The 13,924-nt window shown below is 41.5% G+C and overlaps 1 protein-coding gene across 2 annotated transcripts in view; it reads right to left on the reverse strand.

Annotated features, from left to right (window-relative positions):
• Positions 1-13,663, reverse strand: part of ci (cubitus interruptus) — a 29,403-nt gene extending 15,740 nt beyond the window's left edge. The window contains exon 1 of one of the 2 annotated variants that reach the window (XM_065304659.1): positions 13,078-13,663. In XM_065304659.1, coding sequence (XP_065160731.1) covers positions 13,078-13,265 — 188 coding nt within the window. In that variant the 5' untranslated portion in view covers positions 13,266-13,663. Of the gene's footprint in view, positions 1-7,070; positions 7,203-13,077 lie in introns of those variants that run through there. The other variant, XM_065304660.1, reaches the window with a different exon arrangement.
• Between the last annotated feature and the right edge of the window lie 261 nt (positions 13,664-13,924).

Raw genomic sequence — 13,924 nt, forward strand, 5'->3', positions numbered from 1 at the left:
AACAGTTAGGTAAAGTGATATTGCTCGAACGCAAAGTTAATGACTCTGTTATGAGTTGCTCAACACTTTGTATTGGGCCGGGCATTGTTTAATTTTTTCCTCGCTCGTCTGCGAAAGAGCATAGCAGTGCAATCGAACGAATTACACATGTCCGAGCGATCAATACGCTTGTTGCGCGTCTGCCTTGGCTCGCGTTTTTCGTTCCATCATCATCATCATTCCGTCGTGCCGTCTCGCCGCGTCTGATGATCGTGTTATCGGCATTTTCTTTACCGCGACTTTGAACTCCGACTTGCGGCGAGCCGTCGTGTTTATAAAACATCAGCCAACATCATGATGATGATTTTTTCTCCCTGGTGGTTGAGTTAAAATTTACTTTGCGATCGTCAAGTATTAAACTCGATTAGATAAAATTGTAGGTTATCAGCGTACATAAATGAAGATGCTAATTACCACATCGAGCGAGTGAAAAGTTGAAAGAAACTCGAGGAATTGAAGAAGATATAAACGCCGTCCGGCCGTCGCACATGTCGTCAGGCAGAGTGAACACCTGCGCAGCGCGTACAATTCGCTAATTACCGAACCGACCACGACGCGCCAAGAGAGCCCAGAGCCGTGTGGCAACTTTACAGCGCGAGCTTAAATCAATGACGAAGAACAAAGCTCACTAACTCAGCGGTCTGCAAACTTGTGAAACTCTTCAGTTTAACATCGCGAGCCCTTCGAAGCTCGTGTTCACGTTCAAGTTTTATATTGTTTATGAAACAAATGAAAACGTGCAACTCCCTGCAAGCACGGGCAGTTCTCATGAGCGCGGAGTAAGAAAATAAAAAAAAAACAACGACACACACGAAAATAAAGTATGAAGTGCTGCAACACAATACGAAGCCAACACAACATAAACAAACTCTCCGGCAAGGCGGCGGTGGTGGCGCGCGCGAGCCATAAAGATGGAAAATTCGCACATGCGGCACGAAGCTCGCATATTTCACGTGTCACCGGCCTCCCGGCTCTCCCGAGCACGTTATACGCTGTGTGTGTGTGTATGAGAATGCGCGCGCTTACAAAGTAGAGCTGGCTAAGTCGGGCGCGCATGCGCAGCACGCGGGATGCAAATGTCGCAATCGCGTCGCGAGTCGCAAATAACGGAGGCGCTTTCAGCCACACAGTTCGAGCAAGTCGTGCCCCAGCTCGTAATATATGCCACGCTCTCATCGCCAAAGAGCGCTTTCTCACACGATGGTCATTTCAAAACTCGCAAAAATTATTCATAAACCACCTACATACTTTTCTTTCGCAGACATTTTCTAAATTTACTTTTAATGTCAATGAAGGCTTCGGTAAATCATCAATTGAAAGCATTTACGCACGCCAATTAATCATCCAAAGTCTGCCGATGTCTTTTAAACGTCTCGAAACTCGTTTGCCTCATCGTCTTATAAATAATACATTAGTCCAGTGCTGAGCAGCAGTGCAAGAAGAGCGAATCAATTTAGATAAACGAGTGTCAATCATTTGGAAAAACAATAATTAATTAAAAGCGAATGAATGGAAGAACTCAAAGTTCTTCATTCCGGCGCGCGCGTATACGGTCACATGCAATTTTAATTCCAGCCTACAGGCTGTTCGCCAAATTCCTAGTCGCATGTCGACGCATGTTTGATTAGTGCGCGCGTGTAATCTTGCCGTGACGACCAGTGCGCGATGTGTGTGATTGAAGCAGGAATGCGTCTCGTTGCGTCTCCGACATTCAATCCGGCCGCGTCCTGCGCTTTCAAGCGAGAGTTGGCCGTCTTGATCCGCGCCGCGTTTGTCCGCATGCGAGAGGCAATAAACCGATAAAACGTCCGGGGACGGTCCGGCTAATTGATGTGACATTTATCATCCGTGCGTGCATGACAAACGGCTCAAACTTGCTCAACATTTTCGGTGAAGAAAATAACTACACATGTACGCAGTGCCTGTTCAATCAAGCAGCGAAATTCGAGCGTCCTCGGCGCAAATTTAACGGAAAAACGTTTTCGACGATAACGAAAAACAAGATTTACACAACATACATATGATGTTGTGTTAATTTATTCGATAATCCGACGATACAACTTAATTAAAATTTATTCGAATACGGCATTCCGATCGAGACCGCGTAACATTGACTTTGAGAGATAAATCAAAATTAAATGGTAGGCCGCGCGACGCGAAGAATTCAGGAAAGAAATACATAAATAAAATCTCTCCTCTGTGAGAGACGCGAGATGCTGAATTGATTAAGATGAAAACTTGTTGCGATGTTGCTGCTTTGTTGACTTAATTAAAATTTATTGGATTTTACCAACTTGCGGGTTTTGCCGAAGAAATAGGCGGTGCTGCGCGGAGGTTTATGGCTGTTTATGAATGTTTACGTTTCCTGCACAGTACGCGATCAATTAACACTAATTAATACGCGATTGATCCGACTATCGATAAACGCAGCATGTGCTCGTAAACCAAAATCATAATTTGACATATTTACCTATTCGATACTATCTTAAACTATTGCAAACAAGAATGAATCGCTTACATATGATGACTTGGATGAACTTGCATCACTGGATGCCCATGATGCATCGGATGATGAATCGGATACAGCGTCATTTTGTTAATTCTTCTATTGCACCGCTAATTATATAACACTAAATAATCCCTTAAGTAAGTAACACAAAGTAATCACAGCATAATTTGAATTTTTCATTTGCACTTGTTGCGCTCGACGGTTCAGGTCAGACTGATCATGCAACCCTCGTCGACTTTTGCTCCACTAAAAGGCGGTAGAGAGAGGTATAAATATAAGTATAAGTAGGGGTGAGGGTAGTGCGCAGGCAAAGCAATACGAGGCTGCAAGTTGAAGAAACTTTGAATGATGGGGATGCTTTCCGCTGTTTCTTGGAAACTCTCGACGATCTAGGAAGGGACAATGGTGACAAGGCGCATTGTCGTTACGTTTGAGAATCGTAAAATCATCAATGTCGAGGTTTTCGAGGCTTTCAAGAGATTTTTGAAAGTTTCACAAAAACGGATGTCGACAGAAGTTTGAATAAAAATTTGAACTTTTGGTGAATACCTGCAAATGCTCCTAGCAAACCAAACAGAATATACAAAGTGAGACAAGAAATATTCTAAAACATCAAATACATTTAGTTATCTACATACCAACACTCATTCTTCATCCCCTATTATTGTGAGGGATGTATACCCGACCGCTGACCTCTCAATAGGATATCATCGATTTTCAGAATTGGAAAATAGAAAATCGTACGTAATTGCCGTGCGTTTTTGTTGCGCACACAAAGCGAAAACGCCAAGCAATGACCCGTCAAAAAAGCACAAAGGGCGCGCAAAGAAAAGCACACAAACCGAGCGCAATGATCATTACTTCGGACCAAGTCATAAACGGAACCGAACCCAAAAACACACTTCGACAGTTCAGAAGCGCCCGAATTCAAACTTCAGGTATCAACAGGTATACACACCGAACTGCCAACACCGGCAGCAGCGCCGACGAGGAGAAATGTTTGGGGTATAATTTCGTTTCGCCGAACATCTCCACCTGAGCGCTCTAATAAAGGCGCATTGTGAAAATCGACGAAAACTGGACGAAAAAGGGCAGAAAGAAGAGAAAAAGAAGACATTATCAGTGGGCGCACACGTGCGTTGCGCAATAAATCAAACACAAAAAACACAACATACCGCACGGAAATGACTCAATTGCCCCGCTGATGAAATAAAACAACGAATGAAAATTGCTAATGACCGCAGATTATTGGTTTTCCTTCGCGCATTGGTCCTCTATACCCTACCGCAACACAAAAAAAACATGCAATTTGTAGCAATTTGTTTTGGTCAATTATATTCATGATTGTTGCATTTATGACTTAATTCAATTCAGAACACACAGATGGCGTTGTGCACAATTTCACACACGCCTACAATTTGACATTGACATTGTTTTCATGCTTGCAAGAACGGTTTTCTGCATGTTAAACATGCGTTTTTCCTGTTTCACTTCGTTTCGCGTAATGCCGACTTGTAAGAGATGTTTATCATTGAATCGCGAGTGCGAGGTATACAAGTTATGCTTGTTAACTCCATGGCGAAGAGCGCACGTCACGTCAGTGGCACATCAAGTCGCATTGCTGAGCGCACTAATTAAATCCACTAATATTTACGCCTTTTTTTGCAAATGCAACATGCGTATACGACTGAGCGCTTTTTTTACAATGTGTTTAATCACAATGGCAGTGTTTTTGTGTTAAGTGGCTAACAATGCATGTACGACGTGAGCACGCATTGTGAATTTGTTGGGTGAATGTTTTATTTTTGCGACAAGAGTAAATTAAGTTGTTGTACTACTCACACATGCATATTTAGCAAATGAAAAAAAATGTACTGGTGAGATAATAAAATAAAAGGCACTTTTCATTTTTTAAGCATTCAAATATTTCAACTTCCTCCAAATTTGCATAGAAATCGAGCCATATTTGGTAATTCATAGAAGTTTGAATGCGTGTACGACCGACAATGAAATTGAAATGAAGACATAAAACCTTTTCAAGATCTAAAGCCTCAAAAGACCGAAAGACGTCTCGCGTTGCAGCGTTTTATGACGTTTGGCGATGCGATGCGGCAATAAAATCAAACAATTCAAACAAAAAATTAGTTTGCACCATGCTGAACAGTCTAAATTGGAGTCGACAATAGTAAATATTTATCAATAAAACTTGTTCACACATCAAGTTTTAATTTTTATTGTCTTCAGTTTGTGTAAAATGTAGCTAACAAGAAGTCGCCTCACTCGTCGCATCCGTCACTGTCGTGGTATGACAAAAACTTCATCATCAACGAAACGAACGCGGCGAAAACTCTCGCAACACGAATAATAACAAGTCTTCGATTTAAAACAATGCCGAGACGAGAGCGGAGCAAGAATAACTTGCGAATAAAAAAATCGCATGGCATTCGAATGCGAATACGAAGTTGGACAGGCGCAGAGGTCGAAGTGAAAAAAGTCGAACAAAAAGTAAATTGGTTTTCTCCTGTTAATGATAATATACCAACTCTCGAAAAGCAAGTGGGCAAACACGAAATGATATAATCACCCCCTTCGCCTCCATTATTAGCACAAAAAATTTAAGTGCAAATAAAATAAACTTTATTTTTCGCTCTCGCCGTTAAATTAGCCAGAGAGTTAATGGTGTGGAAGCTAACAAGGAAGCTGAGTTTTAACGTCAAACGGCCATATTTGGTAGTAATGTTTAAAAGAAAGTTCGCGTTGGCAGTAGCGTATCCGTAAAATCGGAAAATCGTGAAATTATGAACCCATAGTCGTGTCGCTTACACGCCGCGCGACGCCGCCAACCGTCACGAATTGTCACTGAAATTGTCGCCAACTAATTTAACGACGCGCGCGCCAACAACGAACCGCCAGAGACATGAAAGCCATCAGCGGCCGAAGATTTGCTGCCTCTTTCTTCCAAGCAGCCGCGGTACCAGCGATTAGTACCCGCGATAAATCTATATCGATCACCGATCGATTCATCTCCGAATCCGAAAGGATACGGATAGATATCCGAGGCGCATCTACATGGAAAACGTGCTTATTGTTACTCCAAAAACAGAAAATCTCAACCAGAACAGCGAAAAAAACCAACACACAACACGTGATATCTAAAAGGAATAGAATTTTATACACCTGAAGATCTCTCCAGTTGAAAATGTTGTAGTTGCGCTGCACGATGAAGACGAAGGAGTTCTGCGGTTGGATTTAACAATGGAGCTTGGAGTTGGTGCGGCGCGCAGCGCACCACGACGTGAATTATAGCGGACGAATCCGAGCGGTCATAAATCGTCCTGCAGGATCAACCTACTCGCTCCAAACACCACTCCAACAGAGATAACCCCGTGTGTTGCAACGCAAGCGAAATAAAGAGAGGAATTGTCTTTGGCTATATGGTGTGTGTGGTGTGGTGTTGGTGATGGTAAGATGCTATCTGACCGAGTTCGAGTTGGAACTCCAGCCTCAATTCGACTTCGAAGCACACAGCGCCGAATGTCGACTTGAAATTCAAAATTCAAACATAAATAAAACACGCACGCCCACGCTGCACTCGCGCGAGCAGCCCGATAGGTGATAGGTAATAGGCGATGGGCGATATTGAGTGGTCGGTTAGACATCTAAATCTTCTAGCGTTCTAGCTCCACAGAGTGCATTTCATAGAGATGAATAGAGAGTCAAGGTAGGTCGAAACAACTTCAAACAGGATGCTCGGATGGAAATTAAAACAGGCCACCATTTTTGGAGTTTTTAATTGAGGCGTGTTTACGATTATGACTGTGATAACACCGAGCAATAAGAAAGCGAAAATTTATATAGAGGTACTAGAATTATTACGTCTAATAAAATCCTTTCCTGTTGAATTATATCACAAAACTTTCCAGAACAGAATCTAGATTATTACAATAACTACTTTTATTATGATTATTATACTAAAGTTTGATTATCATACCAAATGAATAGTTATATTACAGAATAAAGTTCAGATCCCGGTTCAAATGGTTCAAACTTGCACTAATCAATGACGAACGAGTGAAACGAACGAAATGAAATGCCAATGCATCAATTGATTCAATAATTGCTCAATGCAGAACGAAGAGTTCGACTGAATGTTGTTGAATAACAAGAAACGACTAATCAACCATTAAAAAAACGTGAAATATCATTCGAAATGACTTAATATCACAACACATGAATAAAATTAACAGATTAACACAGATTCGAGTTAATTAACCACAAAAAAAAACTAAAAGTATACTAAACCGGAAATACGTAATTATCAATTATTCACTCACCGTAGATGCAATAATTGGTACGGGTATAAAAATAATTAAAGATGAAACTTACCTGCAACACAAAAGAAAGAAAAAATTAATTCAAATTAAATTAAAGCGTAGTAAATGTAATTATCGACAGAGTCGTTAATTTTAATTAATTAGGTATTAAATTACCATTGATTAAATATTTATTCAATATGTATTACCTTGCAAAATTATACATTTTATACGCACTTCCATACAAATACACTTCTTGAAATGATTATACTTTACTCAACTCTCCAGCTCTGGTTTTGATTAGTTCGGTCAACTAAGTCGAGTGACGAGTATGAAATGATTGAGACGCGCCGCGCAATCGCGCAATGAAATGCATCTGACGCAGATAATTAAAGTCACGACAAACACATTAGAATATTCCGTCGCGACTTGAACAAACCGAGCGCGGAGATAATGAGCTTGCGCTGATAAACGAAATCAAAAGAAAAACGAAAAGTTCGTATGAATGAAACCGAGACACATCGCTGAATGAATCGTTGAATAATTTAACTAGATATCATTATCGCTGGTTGAAGTTAAAGTTTAGCTAAAAGTGCAGATTAAATTTATGAATTGTGAATTTAAACACACAGAAGTGTGAGGTAATGAATATTATATTAGATTACTCGCGCCGTCAACGTAAGCAGTAATTACGCCCACAAATAACCTTCAAATTAATTCATCATTTCATTCGCGAGAAACTTAATATTTACAACTTTAATATACCAGCATTATAATTCTATTAATAAAATGATTAAATGAAATTGTAAGCAGAAAAAAAAACATTGTGATATGACGTGACAAAACAAGCAGGTGAAAACGCGAAATTTTCAATTAGTTTTGGCGCACCGAATGGCTGAAAACAATCAAAATAAAAATACGAAATGAAAAATTGACCCAAGTGAAAACTCATTAATCTTTCTTCAGCTTGAAAATGCCCCCAAGAGCGAATATTTAAAGAGGCAAAAAACTTAATTAAGCCACAAAACCCAAACTTGCATAAAACTTGTTTTACGATGCTGCGGCGCGAGCGTGAGTGTCGTGAAATAAAAATATAATAAATATGTAAATATTGGCATGGTTCAAGGGGTTTATATAAGTTTCGAAAAACCCGGTACTGATTTAATTGCGATCGCGATTTATGCCCACAATACTATCGCTCTTTCCTTCGAAAGCTTCTCAATGTCTCAGTCGCGCACGCGAGATGCAAGGTTCAAGTTTTAATGCCCATCAACATGCGCAACACGCAAGCGTTTAAACGATCGAAATTCGAAATTGTCTTGCCGAGCTTTCGGTGAGCTTTTAACGGTTGACAACTTTGCTAACCGAGTCAGTTCGAGTCAAGTCAACTCAATCGCGTTCTCCTTTTCTGTTGTGTGCGCGGTGAGTGCGCGCGGCCGTCGAGTTTTAATTTATTTTAATTATCGCAGCCTCCTGCATCGCTACCGATTGATTTACACTATTCAATTTCCATTTATTACGATTTTATTAAGCAATCAACGTGCGAGTGAGCGAGCCAAGGCGGATGGTAATGCCATGCATGTGCACGGCGAGAGACATTAAAACTCCGCGCAAACTTAAAGACGGCAGCTACCGAGTTAAACTCCTGTAAGTCAAGTCGGGATAACCATGACTTAAAATCATGCAGCAATTCCAACTAGCAGCAGCAGCCGCGCCGCAGCGGGATGAGTATTTGAAGCGCGGCGGAGAGATCTCTAGATCAAGATCGAATGCTAAACGATTAACAGTTTTAAATGTTCGTGCACGCCGAGTGCATGCGAAAGCAATCAAAGAAATATTTATTAATTATCATCATCATCGACTTGATCAACATGATTATCGCAATTAATTTACGATTATTACCACTGCAGAAAATTAGCAATCAAATATCAGATAAGTATTTTTTTCCTTCTTTCATAAACTGACATTAAAAATTTATAACTTAACGACAAATATTAAAATAATCCTAGTACACGTATAGAATTACCACCGAAACCAGTGATACAACCCAGCAACATCTTTTACCGTGCGATACAATCAGATCTAATCTGAATCCCTTGCTCTCCGGCGAGAAATAAAATAAAATATCAACCTAATAGGAGTGCGTCTGCAATCCGTGTGTGTTTCTATGGCTCGCATCGCGTCAGGATGTGGCCCGCGATGATGATTCGGTCGGTGTGAATGTGAAGCATCTCAGTGGCATCATAACAAACGCCAGTGCCAGTATTAAACGAGTTCAACGTCCCGATGATTTTAATAAACGGACATTTTTACGGGCAGACGCGCGCCGCCAAGTCCGAGCGCCGAAGATGTGCACAACTCGTGACATTAAAATTTCATAATAAACGTCTCCATAAAATCTTCGACACTCAATTTCTTCGTATGGTAAACCCACAGATCAAGCTAGATTAATTAAGGAATCATAGATGGTGCCATATCAAGTTCCCATGGTAACCACGAGTGTATTTGGTTGCATATGTTGTGAGAATTCCCGTTTAATATCTAAATGTCCTCAATTAACACTTTAGAGGAAGGAATCAAAGCAACAATTGATACCAACATCTTTTTTTATCGACGCGGTGTTAAAACTTTAACTATTTGGTGTTAAAATGACTTCGTTGTGCTTCCTTCGTCGAATCTTCCTATATAGATATGAAAATATTTGTGGTATGCCCGGCAAGCTGATTGAATTTTTAACAACAAGTCGCAAGTCACAAGTGACTTGTCTTGTAACTACTTGTTGCGCGTTGCGACAGAGCAAACACGAGCGTCGAAACACGCGCACTAAATATGTGTGCAGAGCACATATTTATCGCCGTCATCCGGAAAGGCAATATTTGATTGTTGACACAGAGTTTGAACACGCAGCTCGCGCGCACAAGAAGACGCTGAACACGCTGAAGAAGTTGCGACGAGACGAATTTAAACTTCACACGGCTTGAGTAAATTTGAAGGCCGTGTGTATAAAATAAATACATATATAGATATATTCACATAGCAACCAGGCTCAAGCGCATAGGAAGCAGCACAAGGAAAACAAAGTGTAACGTTGTGTTGTGTGTTTGGCTGACGACGCTCAGCACCGGTAGTTAGCAGCCATCAGCGAGTGTTTATTTTCGACATTTATACGTTTACCAATCATAAACCACGGACAATTTAAGCACACCAAATATTTAAATGCAATTTAGCTGAAAGTCTGATGAAAAAAATGCGTACGCGCATCGTAAGAATTTAATTAACGACGCAATTTTCCCGCTAGAGAATTCTAATTAAACTCCGACTGCAAGTTAAACACGGAGATTTTCAATTACGAAAAACGATGGCGAATAATTAAAATCGAAAGCGCGGTGAATTCGCATGCATTTCTCTCAGCTAGTCGCTGTCGACGAGTCAACGTCAACTTCGCCGAGGGGGTAATAAAATGTTCAACATACGCAATTTCAATATTTCACCGTGTAATCACGCCTGCATGCTTTTCCTACTTAATTAATGCACAACTTTGCGCTTTGCGCTTAAAATCCGCATGTAAGCGAGTTGATTTTTGTTGTCTTTATTAGCGCACAACGCGTTTGTGGTTATTGTGTTTTGCGTTAAAACACGATTCGCGCACTCAATCAGAAAACCACAACAAGTTTCGCAACCACCAACGATTTAAGTTTTACTAGACTACGAAGAAAAAACCAACCACAAAATTAATTTATTTAATGTTTAAGTAAACTTGTTTCTTCTCGTGGTGGTGCAGTGTTAATGATTCTGTTGAATCAACACCACCGCCCAATTCTCCTATTTCGTAACCTAATATAACACAATATGGTGCGAGTGCCTTAGAACCAAGCAGTGGTTGATCCCAAATGTGTCGAATTTCTTTGAAAAGTCGAAAATTTGACGCAAACTTTAGCGGTAAAGAGCAAAGCAACACATTTTTCGACGCGTTCCCAAAGAGTCATATATCACACAGCAAGGCGACAAACGTTACCAAGTTACAGCCTTATTTCTTCTTGCCGGAACATGTGTGATACATTCCAACAACCCTCGACGTCAAATTTAACATTGAACATTTGACAAACGCCAGAAACAAAACTTTATGTAAGTCAAGTTGACAATGAGCAAGAAAACTTTTCCATGCGCACATCAATCAAATGTAATGCAAACTAAAGTAAGCAATAAAAATGTGTAGAATGTGGTTAAAATGCTTAGAATTCGAATCACGCGAATGTATTCGTCCGTGGTCTAATTAATTAATCAATTAATCGAGACGCGCACGTCCGCCACGTACAGAGATCGATTAAAATATTTTCAACGCCACCAAAGAAGACTTTGAGTCTTTGTTTCATGCGTGGAAACAATGTAATTATTCAATTATTCATTGTCACTCGGAAAAATGCAATTTCCTTCGTTCGGTGGCCTTGCATTAAATTATAAAATTATTTAAATTTTATAAAACACGCGCTGATGCATTCATGATGCGAGTGACATAAATTTTAATTGACATGTCGAGTCAAGTCATGTGAAGTAGAGTGTAAAAATTCGGTAAGTAACTACTAAGGCTACTTAAGTAGTAGGTAAGTAAGAAATTGGTAAAGTTTCAAATTACGTACAGAAACGTAAAATTTTGATGGTAAAAAATAAGTACCCGTACGTTAAACGCTACTTTCCGCGAGTGTCTTAAGTCACTAATTGTAAAATATGTATTTGCCATTGGTTTGTGTCCGCCGTAAACGTTGGCTCTCGTTAATTGAGTTTCGAGCATTTGTTCGTAAAGCATCAAATTAACTCCTTAGCCGCCATTATCTCATTCATCTCATTACGTACGCACGTCGTGTAATAAGCAGGCGATTGCAATCCGCAATCGGCCGCTTACCGCAAAACACACATGCGCACACATTTGTCATGTGTATGTGTGTGTGTACGTAGATGCGGCGGCAGTAGCAGGACCAAAACATTAGAACGCGACGCACGCACTCGAAGCAATTTAGTTTTTTGCCCCGTCGGCGCGCGCGGCCGCCGTCTCAGACGCATACGCATTCGCAATCAGCCCGCGACCGCAAGCAACAAAAAAACTTGTCTCGGCTAGATTTTTCGTGTCGATGCTTTTTCAGCGCCCGCAATCGTTTCTGGACGCACAGAGCAAACGTCACGAGTGCTGCAATCAGCCAAACGTTTAGCAAATAAGTGCAGCAACAAAAAAAACCGACCTAACCAATCGAATGGATTGCTAATCTTCGTATTACATTACGATTATAGAAACATTATGGTGAAAAAGCAATCGACAAAGAAAATTAAAAGCGAGTCGTAATTAAAACAAGATTTTTTTTTGATTTTATCGTTTAAAAATTAATTTTATGATAAACAAGGCAAAAAAAAATAAACAAAAATAATTTTCTAGCAGTTTTTCTTCTCCAAAAAATTAAATTTTTGGATAAAATAGCGGAAAACTTAATTTTTTAAATAAAAATTTAACTGAAAAGTTCAAAATTTCGAATCTATGTATCAACTGAAGCACGATTCCCGTCGGTAAAGTAAAATACTTAAAGAATCTTAAGCTACCCCGTCAATTGTCCGCACAAACATCTAAAAATTTATAGCTGGGATTATGACTTAACGCACAGGTAAATTTTTTTCACGCGTTTTGCACAAATCTTGCACAAATTCGCCGCACAAAGGACCCACCTCAACAAATACAAGTTGTAATACTAATACAACATACAACACGACAAAGGTAAGCAGCAAAAGTATTGAATTGTTATATGTTGTGGGATTGATGTCGTTGGGCGCAAAATTACGTGCGCAAACAAAAGCGCACCGTCCAGCAGATTGAGACGTTTTTCATGCGCGCAAATAAAAGAAAACGCAACAGAATCGGCACGCAGAAAAACTATAAAACCCCAGCCAGCGTGCCCAGACGGGAACAATGCGGAATTCGCGCAGCAAAAAGTAATTAGTCGCCGGTGCGTTCGTTTTGCATGCGCGCGGGCATCACAACAAAGGATTAATTACGACCGAATCATGACGAACGTCAGTTATGCCTAGCGCAATTTAGCAGCGAGACTAAGATGCGAGCGCATATTCATAATGCGCGTTTAATTATACGCACACAGACGACGTGAGGCGCACAGCATGGCGATGCAGGAGAAGAAGAATGTGTTTCACGCTAGGAGAGACGTTTTGTCAGCTTACCCTGGTGGAGCCGGTGGATGAAAAGAAGTCGGCGCCGGCTGCATGCGAGGATCCCAGACGTAGCGGCCCTCGTGCGTACGCTGATCAATCGGCAGCGGCGCGTGGAAGGCGGCGAACGCCGACGGAAACTGCAGCGGCAGCCCGGCGGACATGGCGGCGTGCAGAAAGTCCGCCTCCTTTTCGGGCATTTATTATCTCACGTTCCTCATGCGGCAGGCATCCATACGCCGCGCGCGCACACACGAAGAAGAAGAAAAACACTGCACCACGTGAATTTTCACCTCTTCGCCAGTGTCAACGTCATTATCGTTCGACCACTGAAGCAAACGCAAAATAATAATATCAATCCGCACTAAATCCAATAAGTAATCGAAATGCGGATATTGTATCTATCCAAGATGGTCGCTCCACACCCGCGATGCACTTGTTGATTGCGCGATCGCGAATTGTCTCTGCTGCGCTTGTTATCAGCGGCGGCGCGGGCGCACATGCGTGAGTCGTCGACACACGGGCAGCACGCAGCAACTAACGAGCGCGCCGCGGCCGTCGAGAGAGAGAGGCCCGGCCCGAGAGCAGTTGACAGGCCGAGCTTACAACTTACAACTCAACTAACGCAGCCCAGCAGCGAGCGAGCGCAGCGGCTATGGCTAAGGCAGCAAGTCGGGGCAGCGCGCGCGCCTCGCGCCCCTCTCGGCCGCGCGCACACATGCCGCATGCCGCCGCGTGCAATCGTGCCTGAGTCGCGCACGCACGCGTGCACCCAACAAAGAAACACCCGTGCACCCGCGGCCAACCTCTCTCAAATGTCTCCAACATCTTCACATCTAGCCACAATCAAAACCTCAAA

Source organism: Atheta coriaria, unplaced genomic scaffold, assembly GCF_025399875.1.
Source record: "Atheta coriaria isolate IRGN ID8LTWV9N9 unplaced genomic scaffold, Caltech_Dcor_3.1 hic_scaffold_6_pilon, whole genome shotgun sequence".
Taxonomy (NCBI): domain Eukaryota; kingdom Metazoa; phylum Arthropoda; class Insecta; order Coleoptera; family Staphylinidae; genus Dalotia; species Dalotia coriaria.